The sequence below is a fragment of the Xiphophorus maculatus genome, chromosome 13 (genome assembly GCF_002775205.1).
Source record: "Xiphophorus maculatus strain JP 163 A chromosome 13, X_maculatus-5.0-male, whole genome shotgun sequence".
Lineage (NCBI taxonomy): Eukaryota > Metazoa > Chordata > Actinopteri > Cyprinodontiformes > Poeciliidae > Xiphophorus > Xiphophorus maculatus.
Genome location: NC_036455.1, coordinates 12133166 through 12160690, shown reverse-complemented (window position 1 = coordinate 12160690; position 27525 = coordinate 12133166). Strand labels below are relative to the sequence as shown.

General features: G+C 38.2%; 1 protein-coding gene across 1 annotated transcript; it reads left to right on the top strand.

The window, feature by feature from the left end:
- The first annotated feature begins 760 nt into the window (after window positions 1-760).
- Window positions 761-21056, top strand: LOC102220021 (major histocompatibility complex class I-related gene protein-like). The gene is made up of 8 exons (XM_023344400.1): window positions 761-869; window positions 1834-2094; window positions 7628-7906; window positions 8163-8459; window positions 9839-9934; window positions 10174-10191; window positions 10374-10423; window positions 20071-21056. Exons 1-7 carry the CDS (start codon window positions 809-811, stop codon window positions 10415-10417), a joined length of 1056 nt encoding a protein of 351 aa, XP_023200168.1. The 5' UTR covers window positions 761-808; the 3' UTR covers window positions 10418-10423; window positions 20071-21056.
- Window positions 21057-27525: the final 6469 nt, after the last annotated feature.

The following is a 27525-nucleotide window of genomic DNA, read 5'->3' as shown; positions in this document are numbered from 1 at the left end:
ATAAGCACAACGACAGGGAGGCGGAGAGACAGCGATATACTGTAGAAAAAAACCCGGCTCCCAAATAGGATCCTAAAACGGCTCCCATTGTGGAGCCGGTTCCAATCGTTCACTTCAAAGAGCCGGCTCTTAGAGCCGGATCGTTCGCGACCGACACATCACTATTACGTACAGACACTCAGTCAGCGGTCAAGAAGCACAGAAAGAAGGGGAGTCAGTGTGAGAACTGAATAGGTGAAAATAAATGAGTGACAGAAAACGGAGCAAGATTTGGACTCATTTTAATGCTACATCAAGCTACATCAAGGGCAGAGTGCAGACTGTGCAAAGTCAGCATTTCCTATCGTGCAGGCTCGACAAACAACCTGCACAGGCACATGCGGACATCACACGCATCGGTATTGCTATAGCATTGTTATGCGGCATTTTTACTCATCATAAGTGCTTAACGATGTCAACAATGAAACAAAATATTATAAAATTAGGTTTAAGCTATTAATTAATTAATAATGTCAAAAATATATATGGGGAGCCGAAAGAGCCGGCTCTCCACAGTAAGAAGAGCCATTAGAGCCGCATCTCGAAAAGGAGCCGAAAATCCCATCACTAATCACCTGATATAAAACCAGAAATAGTTTCATTTTCGATGACAACCCCAACAGGGAAATTTAACCTGGATTTAGGTGACGTCACCAGACAGAAAATTTAGTCATTGGTTCAGATTCATGTTGACGCCCCTTTTAGATCCTAGATGCATTGACGGAAGTTCAGTCTGTAAATGTGAACAGAGTTGCTGGACCGCTGTACGATGGACAAAATGCTCGGTTTTGTGTTTTTGCTTCTCCTGGGAATCTACAGCACTGAAGCTGGTAAGTTAGAAGAAAATTTATAAATTATTATATATGTGACAATTTACAAATCTAGTAAACTTCTGGTTTAATGTGTAGCTTAATAACCAAATAATTAGGTAAGGTTAAAAAATGTCCCAAACACATATTAAACATTTAGGCAGTTGATTTGGAAAAAAGGAAAAAAGTTGTTGATTTAAGAAACTATTTGTTTTCTCTTTACGTCACTATTTAGTAAACGGAACATTTTTTGCAAAACGATGCAGGAAAGTAGGAAATATGTTAACGTGGAGCAAAAACCATAAAACACTGGTCCATTGAAATATGAGATTTGATCACAGGTACATTATTTAGTTTAACTTATGAACATTGGACCTCATGCGAACAATTTTTATTTATTTGCTTATTTATGTCAACAGTGACAAAGATTTTCTTTCTGTTTCAACATCAGCTCACTTTTCACCATAAAACATATTTAATAAAATCCAAGTTGAATGTGACGTTAATTTGTAACAGTATAAATATTAGATGAAACATCAGCTTCAAAAATAATAATGAAAAAACCTCTGAAATTTATGTGTTTTTAAAATTCAAACTATAATTAAACAGTAGAACAATTTAGTGTCACATTTATATGTAACATATTGATATATCCTAAATTAAGTATCTTTTCATCATTTTATGTTGGTCTATAATTACAATAAATAAACGCAAAGCAAAGCTAGCTGTTTAAAATAGAATATAAATAGTTTTATTACTTAAAACTGAATGTAATAAATATATGACCAATAAAATATTTTGTGTTTAGTAAATACAGCCCAAAAAAATCATCAAAGTAATAAAAAACTTTTTGAATCATTTTAATGTTAAGATTGATTGTTATTATTATAATTGATAAAGTTGCTGTTTGATTTGTTTAAGTTGTAGAAAATGTTTAATTATTTTGTTGATTTGTAATTTCTAAAATCACATTGTCTTTTTTCAGTGACCCACTCTCTGAAGTATTTCTACACTGGATCCACTCAAGTCCCAAACTTCCCAGAGTTTGTGATTGTTGGGTTGGTTGATGATGTTCAGATAGATTACTATGACAGCAAGACACGGAAAATGGTGCCAAAACAGGACTGGATGAGGGACAACATGGATCAGGACTACTGGGAGGGAGAGACTCAAAAAGCTGTGGGTAACCAGCAGAGCTTCAAAGCCAACATTGAAATTCTGAAGCCACGCTTCAACCAAACTGGAGGTTTGTGTTGATTTCACTGTTTATTGATAATTTTTGTTGTTGCTTATGGGAAGTAGGACAAACACACACACACACACACACACACACACACACACACAAAAACTGATATGTAGAGACTTTTTGAGGATATGAATTAAAATTAAATTAACTTTGATTTATGTAACATTTCTTTTGCTAACTAATATAATCATTTATGTCATTTTACCAAGATATTAACTTACATTAATAAAAAAAAAAGTACAATAAATTATTTAGAAGATCAAAACTGAGAAATTTTAAAACAACAACAATAGTTAATATCATTGTTACAGAAGTTATTGGTATTGAAATGTTGCTGCCAATATTCTCAACATTATGTTCTGTATTTTCACCAAAGCTGTTTAATTGTATTTACTGTGGATAAAGTTCTTCTGTGTTAACCAGGTTTAAAATAGTGGAAAAACCCTGAAAAACTAAACCGGCTCTTTTCTCAGGGGCGATTCTAGGATTGATGGATACTGGGGGCTTTTGCCCCAATGCTGAGGGAAGCTGGTTAAGCTGGTTACGCTGCATGATGAAACATTTTCAGACAAAATGTCTGGGAAGTTATTTAAAGTCATTTGTAAAACATTTCTAAGAACCTGATGTTTGACCCAGTTTAAATTCTCCCTCTTTCTCTGGAAAAGTTGTTGAGCCTTTTTTTCCTAAATTATTAAAATGTTTATGGTCAAAACAACTTCATGAGTTTTACACATAAAGGAAGAAACTAGAAAATAGGGCTGAAATGATTCCTCCAGTGATTCAAGTATCTCGATTATTAAAATTCCTCTAGGAAAATTTATCTGCCTCGAAGCTTCGTTAAGTTATATTTTATTATTTAATGCACCGTGTTCCTGCCGGGTCGTTAGTTGCGCTGCGCAGCTCTCTCATTTCTGCCTGAGTTCTTGACGAAAGCTAAGTGTTAGCAGCATAACATCCAGTTTTCAGGTTTGGCCTGCGAGGATTTTATTGATTGATGATCATGTCTGGGTCTTTGTCATTTTTGGGGGACCAATAAACATCCTTAAAATGACTGGCGTGATGCCTGGAGTACGGCAGCTTTTCTCCTCCTGTAGCTGCTGCCTGGTGGCGGTTCAGAGCGCTGCAGGTGTTTTTATACAGGTGAGCTGATAGACTGAACACTGCAGGCGGCTGAGCATTAGATAATTAACGTAAGTGTAGCTTTATGGACGAACTGGAAAATTTATTTCATATCATCCTGGTCTCAACAAACGGGAGGCGGAGCTCATGGTGGCGCCATGTAGCTGGTAGATGTTTCTGTGTGACGAACGAAGGAGTCAAATCCTGTCACTGACATGAACACAAAAGCTATAAATGTCTTGGCAAAGTGAGAGTTCATCTATTAAACTGACTGAAGATGAAAACATAAACTAAAAGCTGAAGCATAGACATTTTTTATAAGCGTATTTGTGGCCTTTATTATTGAATTGAATATAATTTCAGATTCTTGTATAACTTTTCTTCAGGTTAACTTGGAAAGTGAGCTTTTATTGTTACGAGTTAATTTGAAGAAAACTACAGAAAAGTTATTGTTAGAGAAGCTGAAATGTGAAAAATTGGACTGATGTTGATATCTGGCAGTAAAACTGCTGTTATGTTAGATTTACCAATGTTTTATTTTATCTTTTTTTTATCTGATTACTCGTAAGAATAATCGATAGATTACTCGATTACTAAAATATTCGTTTACAACAGGAACAAGAAAATACAGTCATGATATAAAAGAATGTATCAAGTGTATTTTGTTCTATAGATTTTAGTTCTAGGAAAACAAATCGTTTCTCTAACATGAAATAATAAATATTCAGAATCTGATGCTGTAGTTTGATGATGTGCAGCAGAGAAAATCTGAGAAGGTTTGAAGTTTCCTTCAGTTTTAACTGTGATAAAAACAGGAAACACCAACAATGTTTCAGCATTTAGACACTGAAATCTTTTAAAAATGTTTTTTTAAAAATCGTGTTGTTACTTTTTCCTGAAAACTTTGCTGAGTCTCCATACAGAGACATGAATGAGAAACAGAGAAGGAACCTGAGAAAGGAGATGTGGATCCGACCAGAACAGAACAGATCAGCTGTTTGAAAAATAAAAATAAAATAAAGAAGAAAAAGCAGAGAAACTTCAGAGAAAATTTGATGTTTTCTTTCATTTAATTTAAACTTTGATGAAAACAGTAAAAATCTTCAAAGTTTTTCCAGTTTTAGTTTGTTTAAATATTTAGTGAATAAAAAATCTTTGGTAGTTTTTGCTGAAGGCGTCGCAGCGTCTTCATCCACAGCAATAAGAATAGAAACAAGAAAGAAACTCTGAGGAAGGAACATCTGGGTCCAAACAGAACCAGAACCGATCAGATCAGTGGTTCTATCCTGTCAGCCTCTCTGGTTCCTCTCAGGTTCTCCTCAGTCCACAGACTGAAGCTCTGCTGCTGGACTCACCCTGATCCAGACTGGGAGAGAAACTGGACCAGCTGGTTCTCCTCTCCACACACCAGCCGGTTGAGATTTATTCAGAAAATACCAGCATTGAGACTAAAAACACTAAAGAAAGAAATACTGAGGAAGGAACATCTGGGTCCAAACAGAACCAGAACCGATCTGATCAGTGGTTCTGTCCTGTCAGCCTCTGAAACATCAGAGGAAGTTTGATGTTTCATTCATTTAATTTAAACTGATGAAATATTGTAAATAGTAAAATATTCTAAGTTTTCTAAGATTTTAGACGTTTTGGATTTTTAAATCTTTACTGAATAAAATTTCAGAGGAAGTTTTTTCTGAATGCCTCATCGCCTCCATTTACAATAACAGTAATGAGAAACAGAAGGAATCCTAAAAAGGAAGTTCTGGGTCCAAACAGGAACCAGAACCGATCAGATCAATGGTTCTGTCCTGTCAGCCTCTCTGGTTCCTCCAGTAGATGTTCTGGTTCCTCTCAGGTTCTCCTCAGTCCACAGACTGAGGTTCTGCTGCTGGACTCAGCCTGATCCAGACTGGGAGAGGAACTGGACCAGCTGGTTCTCCTCTCCACACACCAGTCGGCCCAGATTGAGTTACTGGTGGAGTTAGTGTTTGTTCCCAGTTTGGTTCTGGTTCTGCTGGTATCAGAACTGCAGGATGTTTAACAGTGAAGGTTATTCTGGGATGTTTTGGACTTAAAGCAGCAGAGAGATCAGAGCTGAGAGACGATCCAATCAGCAGCAGTGATGATCCTCCAGAACCAAAAAAAGTAAAACTACAGATTAGATTAAATCAGATTAAAATGACTGATGGCTGTCAGGAATATCAATTATCTGATTATTGGTGAATTATTGATCATTAAATATCTATTTATAGTTAACATGACATCAGATAGAAATATAATCTTTACTCTAATCAATAAAACTTCCTGAAATGTTTAAATATTTGGTTAGAAGATTAAAACAATGAACAGATAAAATCCATTAATGATCCAAATAAAACCTAAAATCTGAAATTTATTTGATTTCCTGAAAACCTTCAGACATCAGAAAGTTTCCCTTCAGGAAAAAGTTCTGCTGTTCTTAATGTGAGCAGCGCTAACGGACCTGCTGGCCCGCTTCCCGCTGCGGCCGCTCCGACCTGGAAACGCTGCCGACCCTCATGGGTTTCCATGGCAACATTTAACCAAACTGGGGGGAAAAAACCTCATTGGTGGAAAGAAAGGTCCAAATCTGTTCTGGTTCTGGTTCAGTTCAGAGATGTAGAAACTGCAGCTGAGAGGCAACATGACCCGGTTAAAGCCCGGTTCAGTCTCTCATTCCAGCTGCTGGTTTATTGTGGATCAGAACCGACCAGTGAAGCAGCAGAACCAGAACATCCGTTAAAGACGCAGCTTTTCTCCTCCGTCTGTCCAGAGACGGACAGAAATGAGACAGGGACGGGACGGCTGGTCTCCTCCATGCTGGTAGAGAAGAGTTGGACCTTCTGGTGCCGCAGCAGAACCTGCAGGTCACATGACAGGAACCAGAGAGGAACGTCAAACCCAGGCCCGGTTCTCCTCTCAGTCGCTGTGAAACCCAGGTAGACGGGAGGAACCGGGTCCAGCAGACAGAAGACGTCCTCCTCCATCCGGTGTCAGCAGAACTTTGAGCTCCTGGAAGCAGCTTCTCCTCCAGGTCCAGCAGGTCGGATGAAACTCTGGCAGAAACCAGTGAAACGGGTCAGACGGTTCTGAGGGTTTTTCCTGCAGCTTCTCTCTGACTCTTTGTTCACCAGCAGCTGCTGGGATGAAGCTGCTTTTCCAGGAACGACGACCTTCATCTCCTTCAGGCTCATTTAACAAGCAGCAGCTCAGAGCAGAAACAGTTTGTCTGGTCAGCAGGAAGCTGCAGGAATCAGGTTCTGATCATTCAGGCGTCTGGCAGCAAAACAGAGAAATACTGACCCGAGATCAGCTGGACCGGGTCGGATTATTCAGACTGATGTCAGACTGATCACAAACAGGTTTTATTTGATCAGGTTTCCTCTGATCAGCAGGAAAACCTTCATGTTCATCAGCTGGTTCTGATTGAGCTGCTTTCTAGAGAAGGAGCTGCTGGGTCAGTGGTTCTGGTCGGAGAGAGGAGTTCTGTGGGCAGGTGTGTTTGTTTCCATGTGTGGAGTCTCTCCAGAACCTCAGAGCAGACAGAACCAAACTGAAGGAGGAGAAACACAGAGATGGAGCGAAGAGAAGATCAGCGGAAACTTTAGTGACTGAGAGGAGAAGGAAGATCAGAGAGAGAAACTGGAGCTGCAGAGAGAGAAGAGCAACATCAGAGGAAGTTTAATGTTTAGTGGATTAAATAATCTTACACTATGTCAAAAAGTAGGAAACACAGAACAAATTTATTGATTACTTTGAAAAATATTAAGTTATAGTCACCAAACTTTAACTGCATAAATTAAGTGGTATTACACAGGGAACAATTGCTGAACACCTCAAGAAATAAACTACAAAAGACTCAAAAAACAAACGTTTTTAGTAATTTGAAAACAATTCTGCATGTGTGCAAGTTATTGTTAGGTGACTTAATCTTTACTGATGGTCTGTAAAGAAGTTTCTCATTACATAGGTCTTATTCATGATATGTGTCATCATGGATAACACCAAAAAGCTCTCAAAACCTTTGGAACCATTTTGTTACAAAATATATGAAAGGCATAATAATTTAAGCTTCTGAATATTGTAGTAACTACCATTGAAGTTATAATCCAGAGGTGAAAATAAGCAGAACCATCCTGTTCTCAAACTATTTCAAATTACATATTAAAGCAAATTTAATGCTTGCTACAGTAAAATGGAAAAATATACAATATAATGCTGACTCAGAGGTTTATTTTAGTTGTTTGTTCATGCAGTTCATGTCATATTAAATTAGCTTCAAACCTTTGGAATAAAATGTTCTTTCCTTATCAAAGCATTTTGTCTTAATTTTAATAAGAGCAACTGACTTTCTTTGATATCAATGTTATTAACTTTGATCTTTTTCTGTTTGTCTCAGGAATTCACCTATTCCAGAGAATGTATGGCTGTGAGTGGGATGAAGAGACTGGAGAAATTAAAGGCTTCAACCAGTTTGGTTATGATGGAGAAGACTTTGTAGCATTTGATCTGAAATCAGGATCCTGGATCGCACCAACACCAGAGGCTGTTGTCACCAAACACAAGTGGGACAATAATAAAGGTCTTAATGCAAACCAGCTGAACTACTACAACCAGGAATGTCCTGAGTGGATAAAGAAATATGTGAACTATGGGAGAAGCTTTCTGATGAGAACAGGTAGAGTCACATTATCTGATTTCTCTTCTTTCAATTTCTCAATGTTTTGTTTGTTCCTTATATTCTTTCTTTTTCATTTGTATTTTATTTTGGCCGTTCATGTTTGTCTGAATTTGTTTAGTTTATCTGTGTTTTTCCCTAATTTTCTTTGACCTTATTCTAACTTTTATTTATGTGGACAGCTGTCTAACTTTTCTGTTCCAAAACTCCAGTTCCATATAAACAGTGTGAATGTTATCCCTCTTCCCATCCCCAGTTCCTCCATCAGTGTCTCTCCTCCAAAAGTCTTCCTCCTCTCCAGTCAGTTGCCTCGCTACAGGTTTCTACCCCAACAAAGCAGAAATACTTTGGAGGAAAGATGGAGTAGAGATTCATGATGGTGTTGAGAAAAGAGAGATTCTTTCCAACAACGATGGGACCTTCCAGACGAGCGCTGAGCTGAAACTTTCCACATCTGAAGACTGGACGAAATACGACTGTGTGTTTCAGCTCTCAGGTTTCGACAAAGATCTTGTCACCCCACTGGACAAAGCAAACATCAAGACTAATGAAGGTAAGACTTTAACATGAAGGAAAGGACTTCAAGATCACTGCAGTTTACAACAGTGTTTCCCAACCCTGGTCCTCAAGGCACACTGCCCTGCATGTTTTAGGTATTTCCTTGCTTCAGTCCGGCTGATTTCAATTGATGACTGATTAATAGGCGTTTGTTGAACTGCAATCAGTTGAATCAGGCACATTAAAGGAGGGAAACCTCTAAAACAGGGGTCACCAACACGGGGCCCGTGGGCCCCAGGTCGCCCGAGGGGACCTCGTCAGTCGCCCGCGGAGCAAGTTCTAAAAATAGCCATTGTCATTAGGGAGCACTGCCAAAGAAATTATTTAATTTAATGTTTTTACATTGAATTAATAACACTTGATTATATTTGAATTTTTTAAAAGTAAATTACAAACATTTTTTAAATTAATTGCTTTATGCATAAACTTTTTTTCTATGGTTAAAGTTCAGAACTGCGCAGACGCCTGCAGGATTTTATCAGCGGGCAGCATCGCCTGCAGCTGGACGGCTGCAGCAGCTCTGCCTACCTTAAGATTTTCCTTGAAGTAAAAAAAGAAAATAATAATTTCTGAAAGTTTTATTATCGAATCCTCTTTACAATTAACAAAATTGTGGAGAAAAAAAAAGATCTTACGTGTCAAAACATCTTGTACGTAGCGCACGTCTGAGTCTGTGGGGGTCAGAGGGCACGCCAAAGCTTAAATCTGATTGGTCAATTTGCTTTTGTTTATTTGGTGGCTTGGTGCTTTTTCTATAAGATAAAAATGAATGACAGGAGTTTGAACCTCCCGTAGTTCTAAGAGCGGTCGTTTGGATCCTGGCGGAGCTTTTTACCGTGTGCGGTTCTGGCGGGTCGTCGGTTTCTGAGCTTCTTTGATGTTTCCCGAACTGGAGAGCTGATGGGTCACCTGTTAGCTGACATCTACGGCTCTTCCTGAGCGTCGCGCTAAGACTGCGGGTTAAACAATTTAATCTAGTCGAAACGTTCCCCAAAAGAGTAGAAATTAAGCAAACATTGTTGCTTCACTTTCTCCTCCTTTGGACGTCTGACGCCACCTGAACCTGGGAATCAACATCCTCCTCTTTCCGTGGATCATCACCCTAATCTTTAGTTTCCTCCACAGATTCTCAAGCTCAAACTGGGATTCTGACTGAGCCACATCAAACCGTTAGCATTAATTCCAGTCAGAAGAAACAAATCTAAATTCAAAAGTAAATTCAAAAGATTAGTTTAGACCAGGGTTGTGAATAATTTCCAACTTAACATTACTGATCACAATCTGTCTAAATATTTACTGGATTTTCCTGATTAGCACATTAAAGTGTGTTTAATTCTTTTCAGGTCACAATTTATTTATTTTTTTCTTTTACAGGAAATTCCCTTGTCATTATTCTTACCATTGTTGCAGTGGTTGTCTTCATTACCTGTACCGCTGTGATTATAATCGTTTTGTTCAAGAGGAAGAACGGTAAGAGTTTTCCTTTTTTTATTTTAACTTTAGGCTGTTAGTCAATTTGTTTACAAGACAGCAAGAATGAATTGTAATTCTTTGCACCGTAAATCAAAGAAACCTCATTCATTTTATCAAGATGATGGTATTTCATTAATCTCTTTATTATAATTTACAAGGGTTTAATTAATTCATACCCTATTTTCATAACTTTTACATGTAAAACCTAAAATAATTTTAATATTGTTTGGTTTCAGCAAAACGCCCTCCATCTCGTAAGTAAACTTTTAAAAATGGTTTTAAATATCCTCCAATGTCCTTTAAATTATTTAGCTAAAAAAAGAGTAAATATGTAAAGTATTTTTTCAGTAGAATACAGTTATGCCTTCTTACAATGTGAATTGTTGTAGAATAACATTCTGACTGTGGACTGACATTGTGCTTTTTAACTTCACAGCTGTTGAATATGCTGAGGTCCAGGAGATAATGATGCCAAAATAAACCGCAGTAAGTTTTGTATATTTTTAGCAAAACACATTTTGCACCACAGATTGTTCTCCATGTACTTTCTGACAGCTTTGATAGAAAGATATATGACATTTTCTACATTAAAAGTGTATGTAAAAAGTTAATTATGATTAATTATTGTAGCGGCTAAAATCCTATATTTTAGGCTACTGGTTGCTGTTCCTGAAATGCGTTGGTTTCACGTATGCTCAGTTAAGATTTATCATGCCGATCTTTAGTTTGACTTATAATATAGTCATTTATTAACAGAACAATGTCCATTGTTTTACTACTTCCATTTAGATACACATACATTTGACATTAATCCAAACCAAACACAGTAGCAAACTCTTCCCATTAACAACACCTTAACAGAATAACCCCATCCCCCATCAGACACTCAGAACTCTAAATAAAATACGCCCCCTGGTGGCGATGAACACAAGAACGGATAAATGGCTCCTACATGCCAGCCCCCTAATTGAGTGTGGCAGTAGACATAGCAATTGTCAAACTTAAATTAAAGGAGCCACAAATAAAGATATGTCTAAATATACATAAGAGGCAAATCAGGTTTACACATTCATTATTCTATCAGTTTAACAGTTTGTAGCTTCACATAATAGACAAATTTTTGTTACATGTCTTTCAATAATGTTTGTTTTTGTTTGAAGATGAACCACTCGCACCAAACCCTTTTTATCTGGAAAAGTTTTAATAACTTTCCCTAATGTCCAAGTCCCTCGAGGTGTTGTGGAGTCCATAACTACCACCACATCTCCAGGGATGAAGCACCTTTTTTTTTAATCCATTTTTGTTGTTCTTGTAATAATGGTAGATAGTCTCGAATCCAACGTTTCCAAAAGAGATCTGAAATGTATTGAATTTGTTTCCACCTTCTTTTAGCATAAAGATCTTTTTTGTCAAAGAGTCCTGGCGGAAAAGCTGGTTTTCCCTTCATGAGTAGCAAGTGGTTGGGTGTTAAAGCCTCAAGGTCATTAGGGTCCTCTGATAACTTTGTGATGGGACGATCATTAAGTATTGCCTCAGCTTCTGGGGCGTGCCGTGATGGCGTAGGGGTTAGCGCGACCCACATTTGGAGGCCTCAAGTCCTCGACGCGGCTGTCGTGGGTTTGACTCCCGGACCCGGCGACGTTTACCGCATGTCTTCCCTCCTCTCCTTCCCCCTTTCCTGTCAGCCTACTTCGTAAAAAAAAAAAAAAAAGGGACTTTAGAGCCCACAAAAACACCCCCTGGAGGGGTAAAAAAAAACGTATTGCCTCAGCTTCACAAAGCACAGTGTGGAATCCTTCATCGTCCAACATTTGTTGACGAAGCACTGAGTGCAAAACTTTTCTGATCATTCGAATGTGGCGCTCCCAAACCCCACCACAATGTGATCCAGATGGTGGGTTAAAACTCCATTTAATCCCTTTGTGTGCCATGGCCTTCTCAATTCTTCCATTATTTAGAGAGGCTAGAGCTTCTCATCACTCTCTTTCTGCTCCTATGAAATTGGTGCCATTATCTGATCTCATGTGTGAAACTTGTCCTCTTCGAGAGATAAATCGGCACAGTACATTAATACCTGAGTCGGTATCTAAAGAGTACGCCGCTTCAAGGTGCACGGCCCTGCTTGTCATGCAAGTGAACAATACTCCATAGCGTTTTACAACACTATGTCCTCTTTTCACATCAATAGGCCCAAAATAATCTACACCAACATTTGTGAATGGTGGTAGATCAGGGGGCACTCTTTCCTCTGGCAAGTCTACCATCTGTTGTTGACCGGTTTGTCCTCCATACAAACATGTTCTTTCTGTTATAGCAGAAAGAACATGTCGCTATGACCCTTTTCACAGCTGAAACTCCATTTGTTATCCAAAATTTTCTGCATACGACTGAGAGAACATGATTCCTACCTCCATGACCAAGCTGCAAGTGAAAATGTCGGAGGATGTGCTGGTCCTTTGCCAGAATGAGAGGATGTTTAATGTTCTCAGGGGTGGCTGCTTTACTCAGCCGGCCTCCAACACGCAGAAGCCCATCTTGCAGCACAGGGTCCAGTTTGTAAATTGGGCTGCTTCTGGGTATTTCTGAGTTGCGGGATGTTAATGGAGCGAACTCATCAGGGAATCTTTCCTTTTGGCAAAAGGAAATTATGGTTGTCTCAGCTTGTGTGAGCTCTTCTAGAGACACACTTTGATTTCCCAGCGAGTTTTTGAGAGTTTGCAATTCTTTTTTCAGCTCCAGTGTTGATGTTTCAGTCATGATTGAATTAGCCAGATTCAGTTCCTTTCTTCTCTTACTCCATTTCAGCAGAACTCCCTTTAGCTTGGTGAACCAAGCAACTGCAGACTTCAATTTTTGCCAGTCTGAGAAGAATGCTATTAACTGAGAAGTTGCATTTGAGTTAATGACTGTAGCATTGATCAAGGGAATCTTCTTTATTATTGGGTCATCAATAGTCATACTGAAATCCATTGGAAACTTGGGCCATTTATCTTCAGGTTCCCACAAAAATGTAGGACTTTCCATCCATTTTTGGTTCAAAAGGCTGTCAACTTTAAACCCACGGGAAGCATCATCAGCAGGGTTTAAAGATGAAGGCACATGTCTCCACTGCTCAAGATCTGTATTATCCCTAATGATTGTTACTCTGTTAGCAACTAAAGTTTGAAACCTTCTGTCTTCAGTTTTTATATATTTTAGAACGGATGTGCTGTCAGTCCAAAAGCAAGCCTTCTCCAATGGCAGCTGAAGGTCTGACTGAAGCATGTTATTCAGTCTAGCAGCCATAACAGCAGCTGTAAGCTCTAAACGTGGAATAGTCACAGGTTTGAGTGGAGCTACTCTGGCTTTGCCAAACAAGAATGATACATGAACTTTCTTGTTGCTGTTCTGCATTCTGACATATGTAGCTGTACCGTACCTGCTCTCACTAGCGTGTAAGTGGTGTAACTGAGCATTAACCTCTTCTCCAAACCCTTCAGGTTTGATGCATCTGCTGACTTGGAAGTCCGCCAATATTTCCAAGTCAGTCAGCCACTGATTCCACTATTTTTGAAAGGTTAGAGCAGGGGTGGGGAACCTTTTTGACTCAGAGAGCCATGAAAGCAAAATATTTGGAAATTTATTTCAGTGAGAGCCATATAATATATTTTATGACTGAATTCAACTAAATGTGAGTATAATAAGCCTCTGAATTTATTCTTTTAAACAATGTTGTTATAATACTCACCATTAATGCGACTTCTGGTGCTGCATGGATTTGCTGATGGCTTTGTAGTCTGGTTGGTACTTGGTAAGGTTAAGCTTCATGCAAGCTTTGAGGCTTTCATCCGTTAAACGTGATCGTAGGTTGGACTTGATGTTGTTAAGATGTGAGAATGACTGCTCACATGCATACGTAGATCCAAACATGGTCAATACAGAAGCGCCACAAATCCTTTGTTTTTCCCCACCATACATGGAGCACCATCAGTACACACTGAGAGAAGTTTATCCATAGGTAGATTTTTTTCTTGAGTGAACTCCATGAAAGACTTGAATAAATCCTCACCTCTTGTGGACCCTTTTATTGGTAGAACAGCAAGACTTTCTTCGCACAGTGTCACCAGCAGGATATTTTGCAATCACACTGAACTGTGACAAATGGCTTGCGTCTGTTGACTCATCCAAAGCCAGGGAAAAGAACGGCGCTGCATTTATGTCTTTCACCTGCGTTTCCTCCACTTGGCTTGCCATCATGATGGTGCGATCATGAACAGTTCTTTCCAACAGAGACATGTCTCCTTGTCTTTTTTTCTTTTTGCCATCTTCTTCGTTGAAGGGTTAGCTTTGAGCTAATGCCCGAGCAGACTGATTCAAAAGGGGGCATTTACCTGTTTACCCAGCAACAGCCACAGTAGGCTATTATCATTCAATTAAAATAATGGACTGCTCCTGCAGCCAATAGCAACCCTGAACAGGATATGAGCAGTGGAAAATCAATGGATGGATTAAAACTTGTTTTAAATTAAATATTAAAATATTAAATATTAAATTAAATATTTTATGTTTTATCTGCGAGCCAGATGCAATCATCAAAAGAGCCACACCTGGCTCGCGAGCCATACGTTCCCGACCCTTGGGTTAGAGGTATAGCATCATCCCAGCCCCATTTCATCCTGCATAACTCTTGTAACAGCAGTTTGGCAGGAAGTATGAGAGGTGCTAGGAATCCTAGCGGGTCATAAATGGAGCTGATGGTTGACAACATACCTCTTTTAGTGGAAGGCTTTTCTTTGACTTTCAGTTTAAACTTAAAACTATCCGTCTCTGTGCACCATTGTAAACCTAGTGCTCTGTCTACCAGTAGTTCACCACTGTCCAGATTCAACTCACAAAGAGTCTGGGACATGAGTTCTCCTGGGATACATTGGAGCACTTCCCGGCTGTTACTAATACATTGGGTTAGCGTAAACCCTCCTCTGCTGCAAATAGCCATAAGGTCTTTGGCCATGGTAACTGCACTTTCCTCTGATGGCAGACTTTTTAAGAAGTCATCCATGTAAAATTTTTTGTTGACTGTTAGTACAACATCTGCTGAGAAGTTGGACTGATTATCCTCAGCAGTCTTTCTGAGAGCATAGCAAGCACAGCTCAGTGAGGAGACTGCACCAAATAAGTGGACAGTCATACGGTATTCCTCAAAGTCTTGTTCTAGATTATCTTGAGGCCACCACATGAAGCGTAGAAAGTCCACATGCTCCTCAGACACCTTAACCTGGTGGAACATGGGTTTTATGTCTGTCATTAACTCCATATGTTCCTGCCGAAACCTCACCAGAACCCCCACCAATGAGCTAGTTAGGTTAGGGCCCTGTAAAAGCTGACTGTTAAGCGAGACCCCTTTATACTCTTCTCCACAATCAAACACCACACACAGCTTATGTTTTTGTGGATGGTATACACCATGATGTGGTATATACCACACCTTGCCTTTCGCTGTAGTTAGCTGATGTCCACTGTTAATGGCATTAGTCATGAAGTTTGTGTACTCTTTATGAAAACTTCTGTTCTTTTTGAATTTCTTTTTCAAACCAAGTATGCGCTGCAGAGCAACAGAAATGTTTGGCATAAAGAGTTCTTCCCTTTTACAAACTGACATTAAGACTGAAAGGCAGTTTCAGTTTGTAATGTCCATTTTCTAGCTGCGCAGAGCGATCCATTATGTTTAGGAATTTTTGTTTCTCTCTTGACATTTCCTCTTGTTCTGTAAACGACTTCTCAATAAAGTCAGTTGTATTGGCTTGTCAGAAGCTATGCAATTTTATCAACTGTAGTTCTGTTGACATGAACTGAAGGGTAGCCATTTTAAAGATCCTTGTAACCTTCTGCTGAAGCATTTATAACCCATCCTAGGAGGCTTCTGATTGCATAGGGCCCTTCACCCCTACTATTAACCACCTCCCAAGGTTCCATTAGTTTAGATGCATTTGTGCCCACTAATAGGTCTACACCAGCATGTATACGAGGAAAATTAATGTCCTTTAAGTATGACCATTTTGACAGCTCCTCCTTACTGATGATATTATCGGTGGAAACTGGCATTTCCCTTTGTGTAAACACAATGGGAAGCTGATAGAAATGGCTTCCATTTATTTCTGAAATCTCCAGCCCTTTAATGATAGATGTTGTCATTGTTTTACTATGACCCATTGTACGGAGATGAATCTGAGCCTTTCGACCTTGAATGTTGAGTTCATTAAGAAGTCTTTCTGAGCAGAACGTATCAGTGCTCCCTGGATCCAGAAAGGCGTATGTTTTAATGATCTTAGTTCCCTTTTAACTTTTCACTTTCACAGGCAGGATGGGAAGAATGCCTTTATGGTGGCCAGCCCCAGTATGACCACAAGTAGAGGAGGTTTTACAGCCCTTTTCTGCCTGATCCAACTCTTTCTGATGGAGTTTTTCCTTCTGTCCAATGTGCAAAATGCTGGGATGCTTTTGGTTACAGTGTTTGCAAGCGATGCGCTTATCACAGTTCCTGCTTAAATGTCCTGTATCCAAGCAACCAAAACATAAACCTTTGTCTTTTATAAAGTCTAGTTTTTTCCTGTGTGACCTCGTTCCTAATTGTCGACATTGTTCCAATACATGACCATCCTGTGTACAATACAGACAGGATGAATAATTCGATTTGTCAACAACAGTTACTTCATTTTTGAGAGACGGCTTGTTACAGTCATCTTTAACAGAAACATGGGTGACAAAGCTGTTTCTTTTAAACTGCGACTTTATTTGAGGTTTGCTAGGTCTTATGATTCCTTTAGCAGGTTGTAAGTTCTGTATATCTCCAAAAACCGGATCTGAGATTATCCTAATCTGGTGTTCAATAAAAGCAACAATATCTCTGAAACATGCTCTTTGACTAGTTCTCTTAAAAACCTCATTTATGAGACAACTAGAAAAATGTTCTCCATGTTAGCTGGCATGCTTAACTCATCCAAATACTGCAGTTCCTCCATTGCATTGCAGCATTCACGAAGGAACAGTCCAAATGCTTTTAATGCTTTAGCATCTTCACCTTTAATGTTGGGCCAACCAGTGGCCTTTTCTATGTAGGCTGCAGTAATATTAAATTCATTGCCAAAATGTTCTTTGAGGAGTTCCTTGGCTGCTGCATATCCTCTTTCTGCAGTCATATGAAGGCAACTACGTATGAGGTCTCTTGGTTGCCCCCTGGTGTACTGTTCAAGGTAGTACAAACAGTCTTTACAACTGGTCTTTGCTTCTACACAATGTTCAAAGGCTTTCATAAAGGAGTTGAACTGTAAAGGATCTCCGTCATAAATGGGAATTTCTCTGTATGGCAGTAACTGGCTTGTTTGCATTTGAACCAGAAGAGCTGTTATGTCATTCTGTTGTTTCAACACATTGTAGAGGTCTCCAGCAGATTGACTTTGATGTGATGGAAGCAAACTGTTTTGAGTGGTAACATTGGGATCGGATAAAATAATAGAAGCTTTAGAAGTTTGAACAGCAGGGGGAGCCGTTTGTGACACCAAAGTATTGAAAACGGAGTCATCCACCTGAGGTGGAATATGCTTTTCATAGGCTGTGTTTAGATCTGACTCAACCTCTTTATCCCTCAGCAGTCCAGCATCTTCTTGAAGCTTCTTTGCAGGTTTGGTAACCAACTGCGAAGCTTGTGAAAGGAGTAAAGTAGGTTTGATCTTTTCTAACATATGAATTCATTCCATCAGAATGCTTAGATGTAATGCTGCCTTTAGTGCTGCCCTCTAGAACCATTAGCTTGGCGTTGCAGCAGCTATTTTGGTGTCCATCTCAAGTTGTTCCTTTCTTTTCTTTAACAGGTATTCCTGCTCCTCTAGCGCATGTTTCTCCTTTAAAGCAGCTGCACATGCCAGGAGGGCAGCCCTTTCTACTTCTGCTTTTATTTGTTCAGAAAGCGTTGAAGATTTGCTGGTTGTTATAGAAGAACCCCTTTGACTCCCAGTTTTTCTAAAAGACCTTAAGGAAACATTTGAAATGCTGTCATGAGGTTCAGTCTGCAGCTCCTCCTCCATCATGATCATGCCGCTACTGGCAGTCTTTGGTTCAACTTCATTGTTATTTTTACTCTCATTTTCTTCAATATCATCAGGCACACTGACTGAGCAACCTTGAGCCTCAGCCAACCATTTATGAGTAGCAGCAACAAAATCATGAACATTCAACATTTTAGCTTGAAACCATATGTCATGCCTTTGTGCTTCATCCACCGGCAATAATCCCAACAAAACCTGGTGTATCTTTTGTGTTTCTTCAGACAAACCCAAAAACCTTTTAAATTCTCCCTTAATGTCATTCACACATCTTGTCATTCTTCAACACTGTAATAGTTTGTCTTAATTTTGTGAGCTTATTTAACTTTCTTTTTCTTTCACTTTCTAAGTTACTGATTTTCACCAACAAAGCTTTGGCTGTTAATTTTACCTGTCGTTTTTTCAGTCTCCCATTGAGGACTTTCCTCTTCACCCACAATGTTATTTTGACCCTACTGATCCAGATCCATGTTTTCCTCTTCTGCGATAATGGCCGACAGTTTTTAAGTTTATTTATTCGCAAATTGTAGATTGTTTATTTATAGAGGGCTCTCCTTTTGTTTTAAGCAGTCTTCAGTCTGCTACCAATGCATTGGATTTAAGTTTGGACCTTTGTGTGCACACATAATAATAATAAAAATAATAATAATAATAATGGCCTTTCATAGATATTAGAGCTGACTCACATACCCCAATGATGCGTTGGCCGGCATTGATGATCTGCGTCCCGATGTCCGCTGCCACGAATTTCAGTGGCTCCAATAGCTCGATCCATGCAGCTCTGTTCCTAACGTCCGGTGTCAATCACTCCTGTGTGGCTCCAGTTCCATCACCAGATGTCCGATCGCTCCTTTGTGGTTCTGGTTCCAACGTCAGGTGTCTAGTTTGTCCCTCTGCGTTCACATTGTCCGATGGCTCCAATAGCCTGCTTCGGTGCGGCGTTTACTTTGCGGCTTCGTGGTACCACAATGCAGAAGGATCCGTGGATCTTCCAAACAAGGCAGTTTTCTACCTAAAAAAAAAAGGTGCTTCATCCCTGGAGATGTGGTGGTAGTTATGGACTCCACAACACCTCGAGGGACTTGGACATTAGGGAAAGTTATTAAAACTTTTCCAGATAAAAAGGGTTTGGTGCGAGTGGTTCATCTTCAAACAAAAACAAACATTATTGAAAGACATGTAACAAAAATTTGTCTATTATGTGAAGCTACAAACTGTTAAACTGATAGAATAATGAATGTGTAAACCTGATTTGCCTCTTATGTATATTTAGACATATCTTTATTTGTGGCTCCTTTAATTTAAGTTTGATAATTGCTATGTCTACTGCCACACTCAATTAGGGGGCTGGCATGTAGGAGCCATTTATCCTTTCTTGTGCTTATCGCCACCAGGGGGCGTATTTTATTTTGAGTTCTGAGTGTCTGATGGGGGATGGGGTGATTCTGTTCAGGTGTTGTTAATGGGAAGAGTTTGCTACTGTGTTTGGTTTGGATTAATGTCAAATGTATGTGTATCTAAATGGAAGTAGTAAAACAATGGACATTGTTCTGTTAATAAATGACTATATTATAAGTCAAACTAAAGATCGGCATGATAAATCCTTTCCTGTGTTTGGCCTTTGTAACCGATGCGACACCTGAACAGAATAACCCCATCCCCCATCAGACACTCAGGACTCAAAATGAAATACGCCCCCGGGTGGCGATAAACACAGGAAAGGACAAATGGCTCCTACAATTATTATAAATAACAATTAATCAATTATAGTAATTATAATAATATTTATAATTATGTAATAATAATAATAATATATAGTAATTATTTTAATAGTAATTATTATAAATACAGATAGTTTTAAGAACTTTCAATCTGTAATTATTATAACATTAGAAATATGGTAAATATAAATATAAAATGATAACCAATAAAAATATGTGTGCTTTAAAGAACATAACAGAATATAATTATATCAGATCTTAATCATAATGCATAAAAAATTTGAAGTATTTCTGAAATATTTTTAGATTTCTTACAGTTTTTTTCTCTCTTCAGGTTTTGGGTGAAGTTTGCCCTGGAGTGAGATCACAATCTTCTACTTATAATAAGGTTCCACATTAAAATCATGAATTGACTAAAGCTGAGTCTTAAACCTTGACTTATATTCTAAATAATTTGGGTTCAAATGATAAAAAATGTTTTTGAAATGTTTTACAAACATGAGGATAATATAATATTTTGATTTATAGTATGTGGGAGAGGGAATCTTTTGCAAGTATTGTGTTATTTGTTGGTAAATAAAATCTTTTTACCTTCTAAAGTCATTTACTATGAAGTAGGATCAGTGGCTTATCGAGGTAACTTCAGATTTGGTTTTGGATTTTCAGTGAGACAAAGTTTCTCGTAAATCTGCCACCACAGTAAATTATTCCAGAATCAAAATCATTGTGGTTTGACTTATTGAACTGTCGTCCTAAATAACACATTAATTTACAGATTTTTATTTTTGGCTTTAAGGTTTTCTGTTTTTGTTTGGTGTAATATATCTTTAAATTAATTGTAAATCAGATATCAATAATCCTGAACAGTAATCCAAACTTCCCTTGTGTTGTTGTACGGCAATGTAACTGTCGATTATAAATAACTTAAATATGTAAGCTGGATTTTTAAAAATATAAATCTAGCTGCTGTTATGAGCTGAATCTGACTCCAGTCTTTTGCAGCTCTTAGTGGAAAAAGCAGAAAAAATTATGTTTATTTTTCCATCACTTTAATTCTGCTTCCTCAGGAAAAGTTTAAATTTCTCTCCATCACTGTAGATATTTTTTCTTTCATAGTTACTTGTATCTTCATTTGTTCTTTTCTATGTATAATTTTGGATAGTTAAACATATTTTGACACTTTTATTACTGTGTGATTTTTCTTTTTAGCACCTTGTTACTTGTTTTGATAAACAGATTGAGTTAAATCACTTCATTTGTGGGAGATCCAGCTGGATGGGGTTTGATATGTTGCGTTTGAATAAAGTCCAAATAACTACACACTTCTGTGTCTTTTTTTAATAAAATCTTAAACACATGTGGAACATGCTGAAAATATATTTATATTATATTTATAATTATATTTCCTCAATCCTAAAGCAGAAAAAAAAGAAATTATGTAAAATAAATAAAAATTAAATAAAATTAATCTACAGTTTTGATTGAAGATTGGTAAAATTACTTGCAGAAAAAAAAGTCAAAAAACAATGTAAATCAGAATCAGCTTTTTGATTTTGGTCCCACTTTGCACTCAATGTAGACATTTAGCTATATATATATATATATATATATACACAGTACAGACCACAAGTTTGGACACACCTTTTAATTCAATGAGTTTCCTTTATTTTCATGACTATTGACATTGTAGATTCACACTGAAGGCATCAAAACTATGAATAACATGTGGAAATATGCACTAAACAAAAAAGTGTAAAACAACTGAAAATACCCCTTATATTCTAGTTTCTTCAAAGTAGCAACCTTTTGCTGTGATTACTGCTTTGCACACACTCTGTATTTTCTTGATGAGCTTCAAGAGGTCGTCACCTGAAATGGTTTTCACTTCATAGGTCAACCTGCCCTGTCAGGTTAATAAGTGGGATTTCTTGCCTTATAAATAGTCATGAAAATAAAGAAAACCCATTGAATTAGAAGGTGTGTCCAAACTTTTGGTCTGTACTGTCATGGCCAAAAGTATTGAGAATGACACAAATATTATATTTTCACATGATCTGCTGCCCTCTGGTTTTCATGTGTGTATGTCAGATGTCATCACATACAGAAATACAATTGCAATCATATTATGAGTAACAAAAGCTTTTAATGACAGAATGAGTTAATGCAGCAAGTCAATATTTGCAGTGTTGACCCCTCTTCTTCAGGACCTCTGCAATTCTCCCTGGCATGCTCTCAATCAATTTCTGGACCAAAGCCTGACTGATAGCAGTCCATTCTTGCACAATCAATGCTTGCATTTTGTCAGAATTCCTAGGTTTTCGTTTGTCCACCCGTCTCTTGATGATTGACCACAAGTTTTCAATGGGATTAAGATCAGGGGAGTTTCCAGGCCATGGACCCAAAATCTCTATGTTTTGTTCCCTGAGCCAGTTAGATATCACCTTTGCTTTATGGCAAGGTGCTCCATCATGCTGGAAAAGGCATTGTTCATCACCAAACTGCTCTTGGACGGTTGGGAGAAGTTGCTCTCGGAGGACATTCTGGTACCATTCTTTATTCATGGCTGTGTTTTTAGGTAGGACTGTGAGAGAGCCGACTCCCTTGGCTGAGAAGCAACCCCACACATGAATGGTTTCAGGATGCTTTACAGTTGGCATGAGACAAGACTGGTGGTAGCGCTCACCTTGTCTTCTCCGAACAAGCTGTTTTCCAGATGTCCCAAACAATCGGAAAGGGGATTCATCAGAGAAAATGACTTTACCCCAGTCCTCAGCAGTCCACTCCCTGTACCTTTTGCAGAATATCAGTCTGTCCCTGATGTTTTTCCTGGAGAGAAGTGGCTTCTTTGCTGCCCTCCTTGAGACCAGGCCTTGCTCCAAGAGTCTACGCCTCACAGTGCGTGCAGATGCACTCACACCTGCCTGCTGCCATTCCTGAGCAAGCTCTGCACTGCTGGTAGCCCGATCCCGCAGCTGAAACACTTTTAAGAGACGGTCCTGGTGCTTGCTGGTCTTTCTTGGGCGCCCTGGAGCCTTTTTGGCAACAATGGAACCTCTCTCCTTGAAGTTCTTGATGATGCGATAGATTGTTGACTGAGGTGCAATCTTTCTAGCTGCGATTTTCTTTCCTGTTAGGCCATTTTTGTGCAGTGCAATGATGACTGCACGCGTTTCTTTCGAGGTAACCATGGTTCACAGAAGAGAAACAATGATGCCAAGCACCAGCCTCTTTTTAAAGTGTCCAGTGGTGTCATTCTTACTTAATCATGACAGATTGATCTCCAGCCCCGTCCTCATCACCACCCACACCTGTGTTAATGGAGCAATCACTGAAACGATGTTAGCTGGTCCTTTTAAGGCAGGGCTGCAATGAAGTTGAAATGTGTTTTGGGGGATAAAGTTCATTTTCTAGGCAAATATTGACTTTGCAATTAATTGCTGTTACGCTGATCACTCTTTATAACATTCTGGAGTATATGCAAATTGCCGTTATAAGAACTGAAGCAGTAGACTTTGTAAATATTAACATTTGAATCATTCTCAAAACATCTGGCCATGACTGTACTGTATATACACTCACTAGCCACTTTATTAGATACACCTGTACAACTGCTCATTAGTATAAATGTTGAATCAGTCAATCACATGCCAGCAACTCAACGCATTTAGGCAAGTAGAAATGGCCAAGACGAACTGCTACAATTCACACTGAGCATCAGAACGAGGAAGAAATGTGATTTAAGTGACTTTGAACGTGGCATGGTTGTTGGTGCCAGACAGGCTGGTCTGAGTATTTCAGAAACTGCTGATCTACTGGGATTTTCAAGTATAACCATCTCTAGGGTTTACAGAGAATGATCCGAAAAAGAGAAAATATGCAGTGAGAGGCAGCTCTGTGGGCACAAATGTCTTGTTGATGCCAAAGATCAAAGGAGAATGGCCAGACTGGTTCAAGCTGATGGCAACAGTAACTCAAATAACCACTTATTACATCCGAGATGTGCAGAAGAGCATCTCTGAATGCACAACATGTCAATCTTTGAGTGGGATGGGCTACAACAGCAGAAGACCACACTGGGTGCCACTCCTGTCAGCTATGAACAGGAAACTGAGGCTACAATTCACACAGGTTCACCAAAATGGACAATAGAAGAAAATGTCTCGATTTCTGCTGCGACTTTCAGATAATGGGGTCAGAATTTGGAATCAATAACATGAAAGCATGGATCCATCCTGCCTTGTATCAGTGGTCCAGGCTGGTGATGGTGCAGGGATATTTTCCTGCCATAGTTTAGGCTCATTAGCACCAATTGTACATCATGTCAACCCCACAGCATACCTGAGTATTGTTGCTGACCGTGTCCATCCCTTCATGACCACAGGGTACCCGTCTTCTGATGGCTACTTCCAGCGGATGATTCCAGCCAATCATCTCAGACTGATTTCTTAACACGTCAATAAGTTCACTGAACTCGGAATGGACTCCAGTCACCAGATCTCAATTCAATAGAAACCTTTGGGATGTGGTGGAACCAGAGATTCACATCATGGATGTTCAGCCAACAAATCTGCAGTAACTGCATGATGCTGTCAGATATATATATATGAAAACTTTTCAGTACATATAAGTATATTATATATACTGTATATATAAAGTACACAGTGCTAATTAACAAAAGATACATTTAGTACAGCCCAACACAGAGTGTATCTGGAAACACCTGAATTCATACCTGATTTGTGTCGTGTCTTTTTCATGACACGTGAAAGTAAATAGATTCCTTTAGTACATACATAGTTCTTTTACATTTTTTGTCTTTAAGATATTTGTTGCAAATATTAGTTTCAATTTGTCTTGACACACTATTGGATTTTCTACTCTGGGCAGTTTTCCTTCCTTCTTTTGTTAATAAAGCTTCAAGTTATTATTTAGTTTACCACCACTTTATTTTAAGTTGCACAGAAAAATTACAGAGACAGGTGGATATTTTTTTTATAAATGCATCCTTAAACATTTCTTCTGTTTTTGCTTATATTGTTCCACTTAAATGTTTCAGATCATCATATAGAATTTAGTTTAGTTTTCAAAAGCCGTTTTCAAATATTGATTTAATTTACTAAGAGAAAAAAAGGTATTCAAATTACTCAGCCTTGGAATTTCACTGAACACAAATTCTTGTAAATGATCATTTAAACCAACCTAACCAAATCACCTCCCAGCAACAACACAAATTCTGTCAGAGCATAAATGGATGGATTTATGCTCCAACATCAATAATATGGAGCTGGTTTACTCTACTTAATGACAATTCATAAACATTGTAATATGCTTTCTAAATGTCATAAGTGCATGAAACATTTAATATGAACAACTGTATCATATTTCAACAAGTTGCATTACTATTACAAACTGCAACAGTAATTTAAGTTGCACATGATCCAGGTTTCAGTGGTTATTCAGAACATTCCCTCTCTGTAGCGATGGATCAGCTCTGAGACATCCTCTTTACATACTTTAATCCAGCCGTCTTCTTTCATGTGGTACACTGCACAAACACACAAATAAAATACTAATTAATACTTGAATGAGAACAATATTAAGCTGGAGACATATTACATGACTTTCCCAGACTTTCTTAAACATCTAAAAGACTGGGGATCACAAACCTAACCTTACCTGCTGCTGGATGATAAACTTCAAGGTTTTTCAGACCAACTAAATCCAACTGAACACAACAAATTCTAGTGGAAATTGTCATGAGGATTATGATTTAAAGACAGAAAGATACCGGGTACTGGGGCTTTGAGCTGCATCGCGATTTGCAGTGACAGTCGCAGTATCGTGTCTTATATCAGGACGTCAGATATAAAGACAGATATTCTTTATATCTATCCAAGCTGTGAGTGATTCTCAGATTCTGCCAGGGTCTGAACCGCAAAGAAATCTACCTTCAAGTCATATAAAACTCTCTAATTTCTGCTTTCTTTCTGCGAGAATCTCTCCAGATATAATTAGTTTTAGCTGGATACAATTGTTTGTTTTATATTGTATTTAAATAATACAATAGTATTAGTTTGTTGATTTCATAAACGCAACATAGTATCGATTTTTGTACATAGCATATAGGTTTTATATATATGACATCAAAATGGATTGTGGCTCCAAGTGCTTTCTTTTTATTGGGAGGCGGTCCCAAATGGCTCTTTGAATAGAAAAGGTTGCTGACCCCTGACCTATGAGAAGCCAGCTGGGTCAAAATCAAATACCTCAACCTGACCCCTATCACGTTCAAAGTACTGTCAATCCGGTACAAATGGCCGTACCACGATGTCATCAATGCCGATATGAAGATCAGTAATTACTGAAAATATAGTTTGAGTTTCTCTATATGTATATTGCATAACCTAAATGTTCATAAAACTCTTATATTTGACATGGGCATGTCAAATATGTCCAAGTAGTTAGTTTTGTATCGTTTTGTCTTTTTCTTCTTTTTTAATATATGCTGTATCTGTAAACAAAAAACAAATAACTGCGTTAATGAGAATTATGTTGACACGCAGTATTTCCTGTGGATTCTGAAGGCGAAGCCGCTGTGCTGTCGGTTGGTCTGAATAAACGGTCTGAACCACGATCTCAACGGCCGTGTGTGTCCGATTCCTGCCTCAAGTTTCCTTCCGACAATCAATATTAAAGAAAACAAAACGCAGAGTCTGAGGAACAGCGAGGTTTCATCTCACACGGACAAGGTTACTATACATTGAGATATAATTTAAAATACACTGAAATTTCAGTATATTTAGTAGTTTACTTTTAAAGTAAGCGCTAAGTGAATTTTACAAAGATTCTACATTGAGCATATACTTTAAAATATACGCAAAACAGCTTTAAAAACATATTGTTCCATTGGTACACTTGAGCAAATACATATTTTGTTCACTTAAAGCATACTTTTAATTTATATATTTCTTAAAAGTGTATTTTGGTACAATTATATTTATGTACCTATAAATATATACAAGTATATTAAAAGCATACTTGTACCAATTTTGACATAATAACTTTAAACACACAGTAATGACAGAAACAAAGCACAAAATGAATATCATAAACCCAGGTGAAAAAAAAAATATTAGTATATTTCAAACCTACTTACATTTGCGTAAGTACATTTTAAATACAAGTATATGGGGAAATGTGGCTTAACAAGTCAGACAACAAACTTCTCTGTCCTGACAAAGGTTAATCAGATGGTTACCAAGGTAACGAATACTTCCTCTTTTCTGTGCCAACATTTGCATGAATCATTTTGCCTTTATAGAAAAACAAAACCTAACAGACAGAATATGAAGCCTAGAGGATGTTCCCAGGTAACCAGATGGTGGCGCTCTAACACAACCAGTAACCATGATCAGTCAATGTGCCAAGTATGTTTTTATAACATTAGCTTTTGTTAGTCACGTCACGTCAGGTCAGCTGTTCTGTTGCATACCGGAGAAGCTGCACCAATGTTTACAAAGAAGAAAGGTTTTAGATGTGGCTCACTGATCTGAGAAATACAGCTCCTGTTTTTATTTAAAACCTTAAAGTTTTATTTTCAAGAGTGTTTATCTTCAGATGCCCTGTGAACTATAAAATTAAATTTTTTTCCTTATACTATACATGGTGTTTGTCTTTCACAAGTACGGAAATGTCACATGAGTCAGAGTTGTTGTCTGAACGCCATTTTAAAACAGAGGGAGGCACAAAATGGCATCATGGCTGTTGTGGCACTTTGATCACCTGTTGC

What these genes read in the sequence shown, in the direction of transcription:
- LOC102220021 (XM_023344400.1), top strand. Translation starts at nt 809, where the DNA reads ATGGACAAAATGCTCGGTTTTGTGTTTTTGCTTCTCCTGGGAATCTAC. An exon ending in ACGCTTCAACCAAACTGGAG is followed by an intron (nt 2,095 to 7,627) that starts GTTTGTGTTGAT and finishes TGTTTGTCTCAG; the next exon opens with GAATTCACCTATTCCAGAGA. An exon ending in AAACATCAAGACTAATGAAG is followed by an intron (nt 8,460 to 9,838) that starts GTAAGACTTTAA and finishes TTTCTTTTACAG; the next exon opens with GAAATTCCCTTGTCATTATT.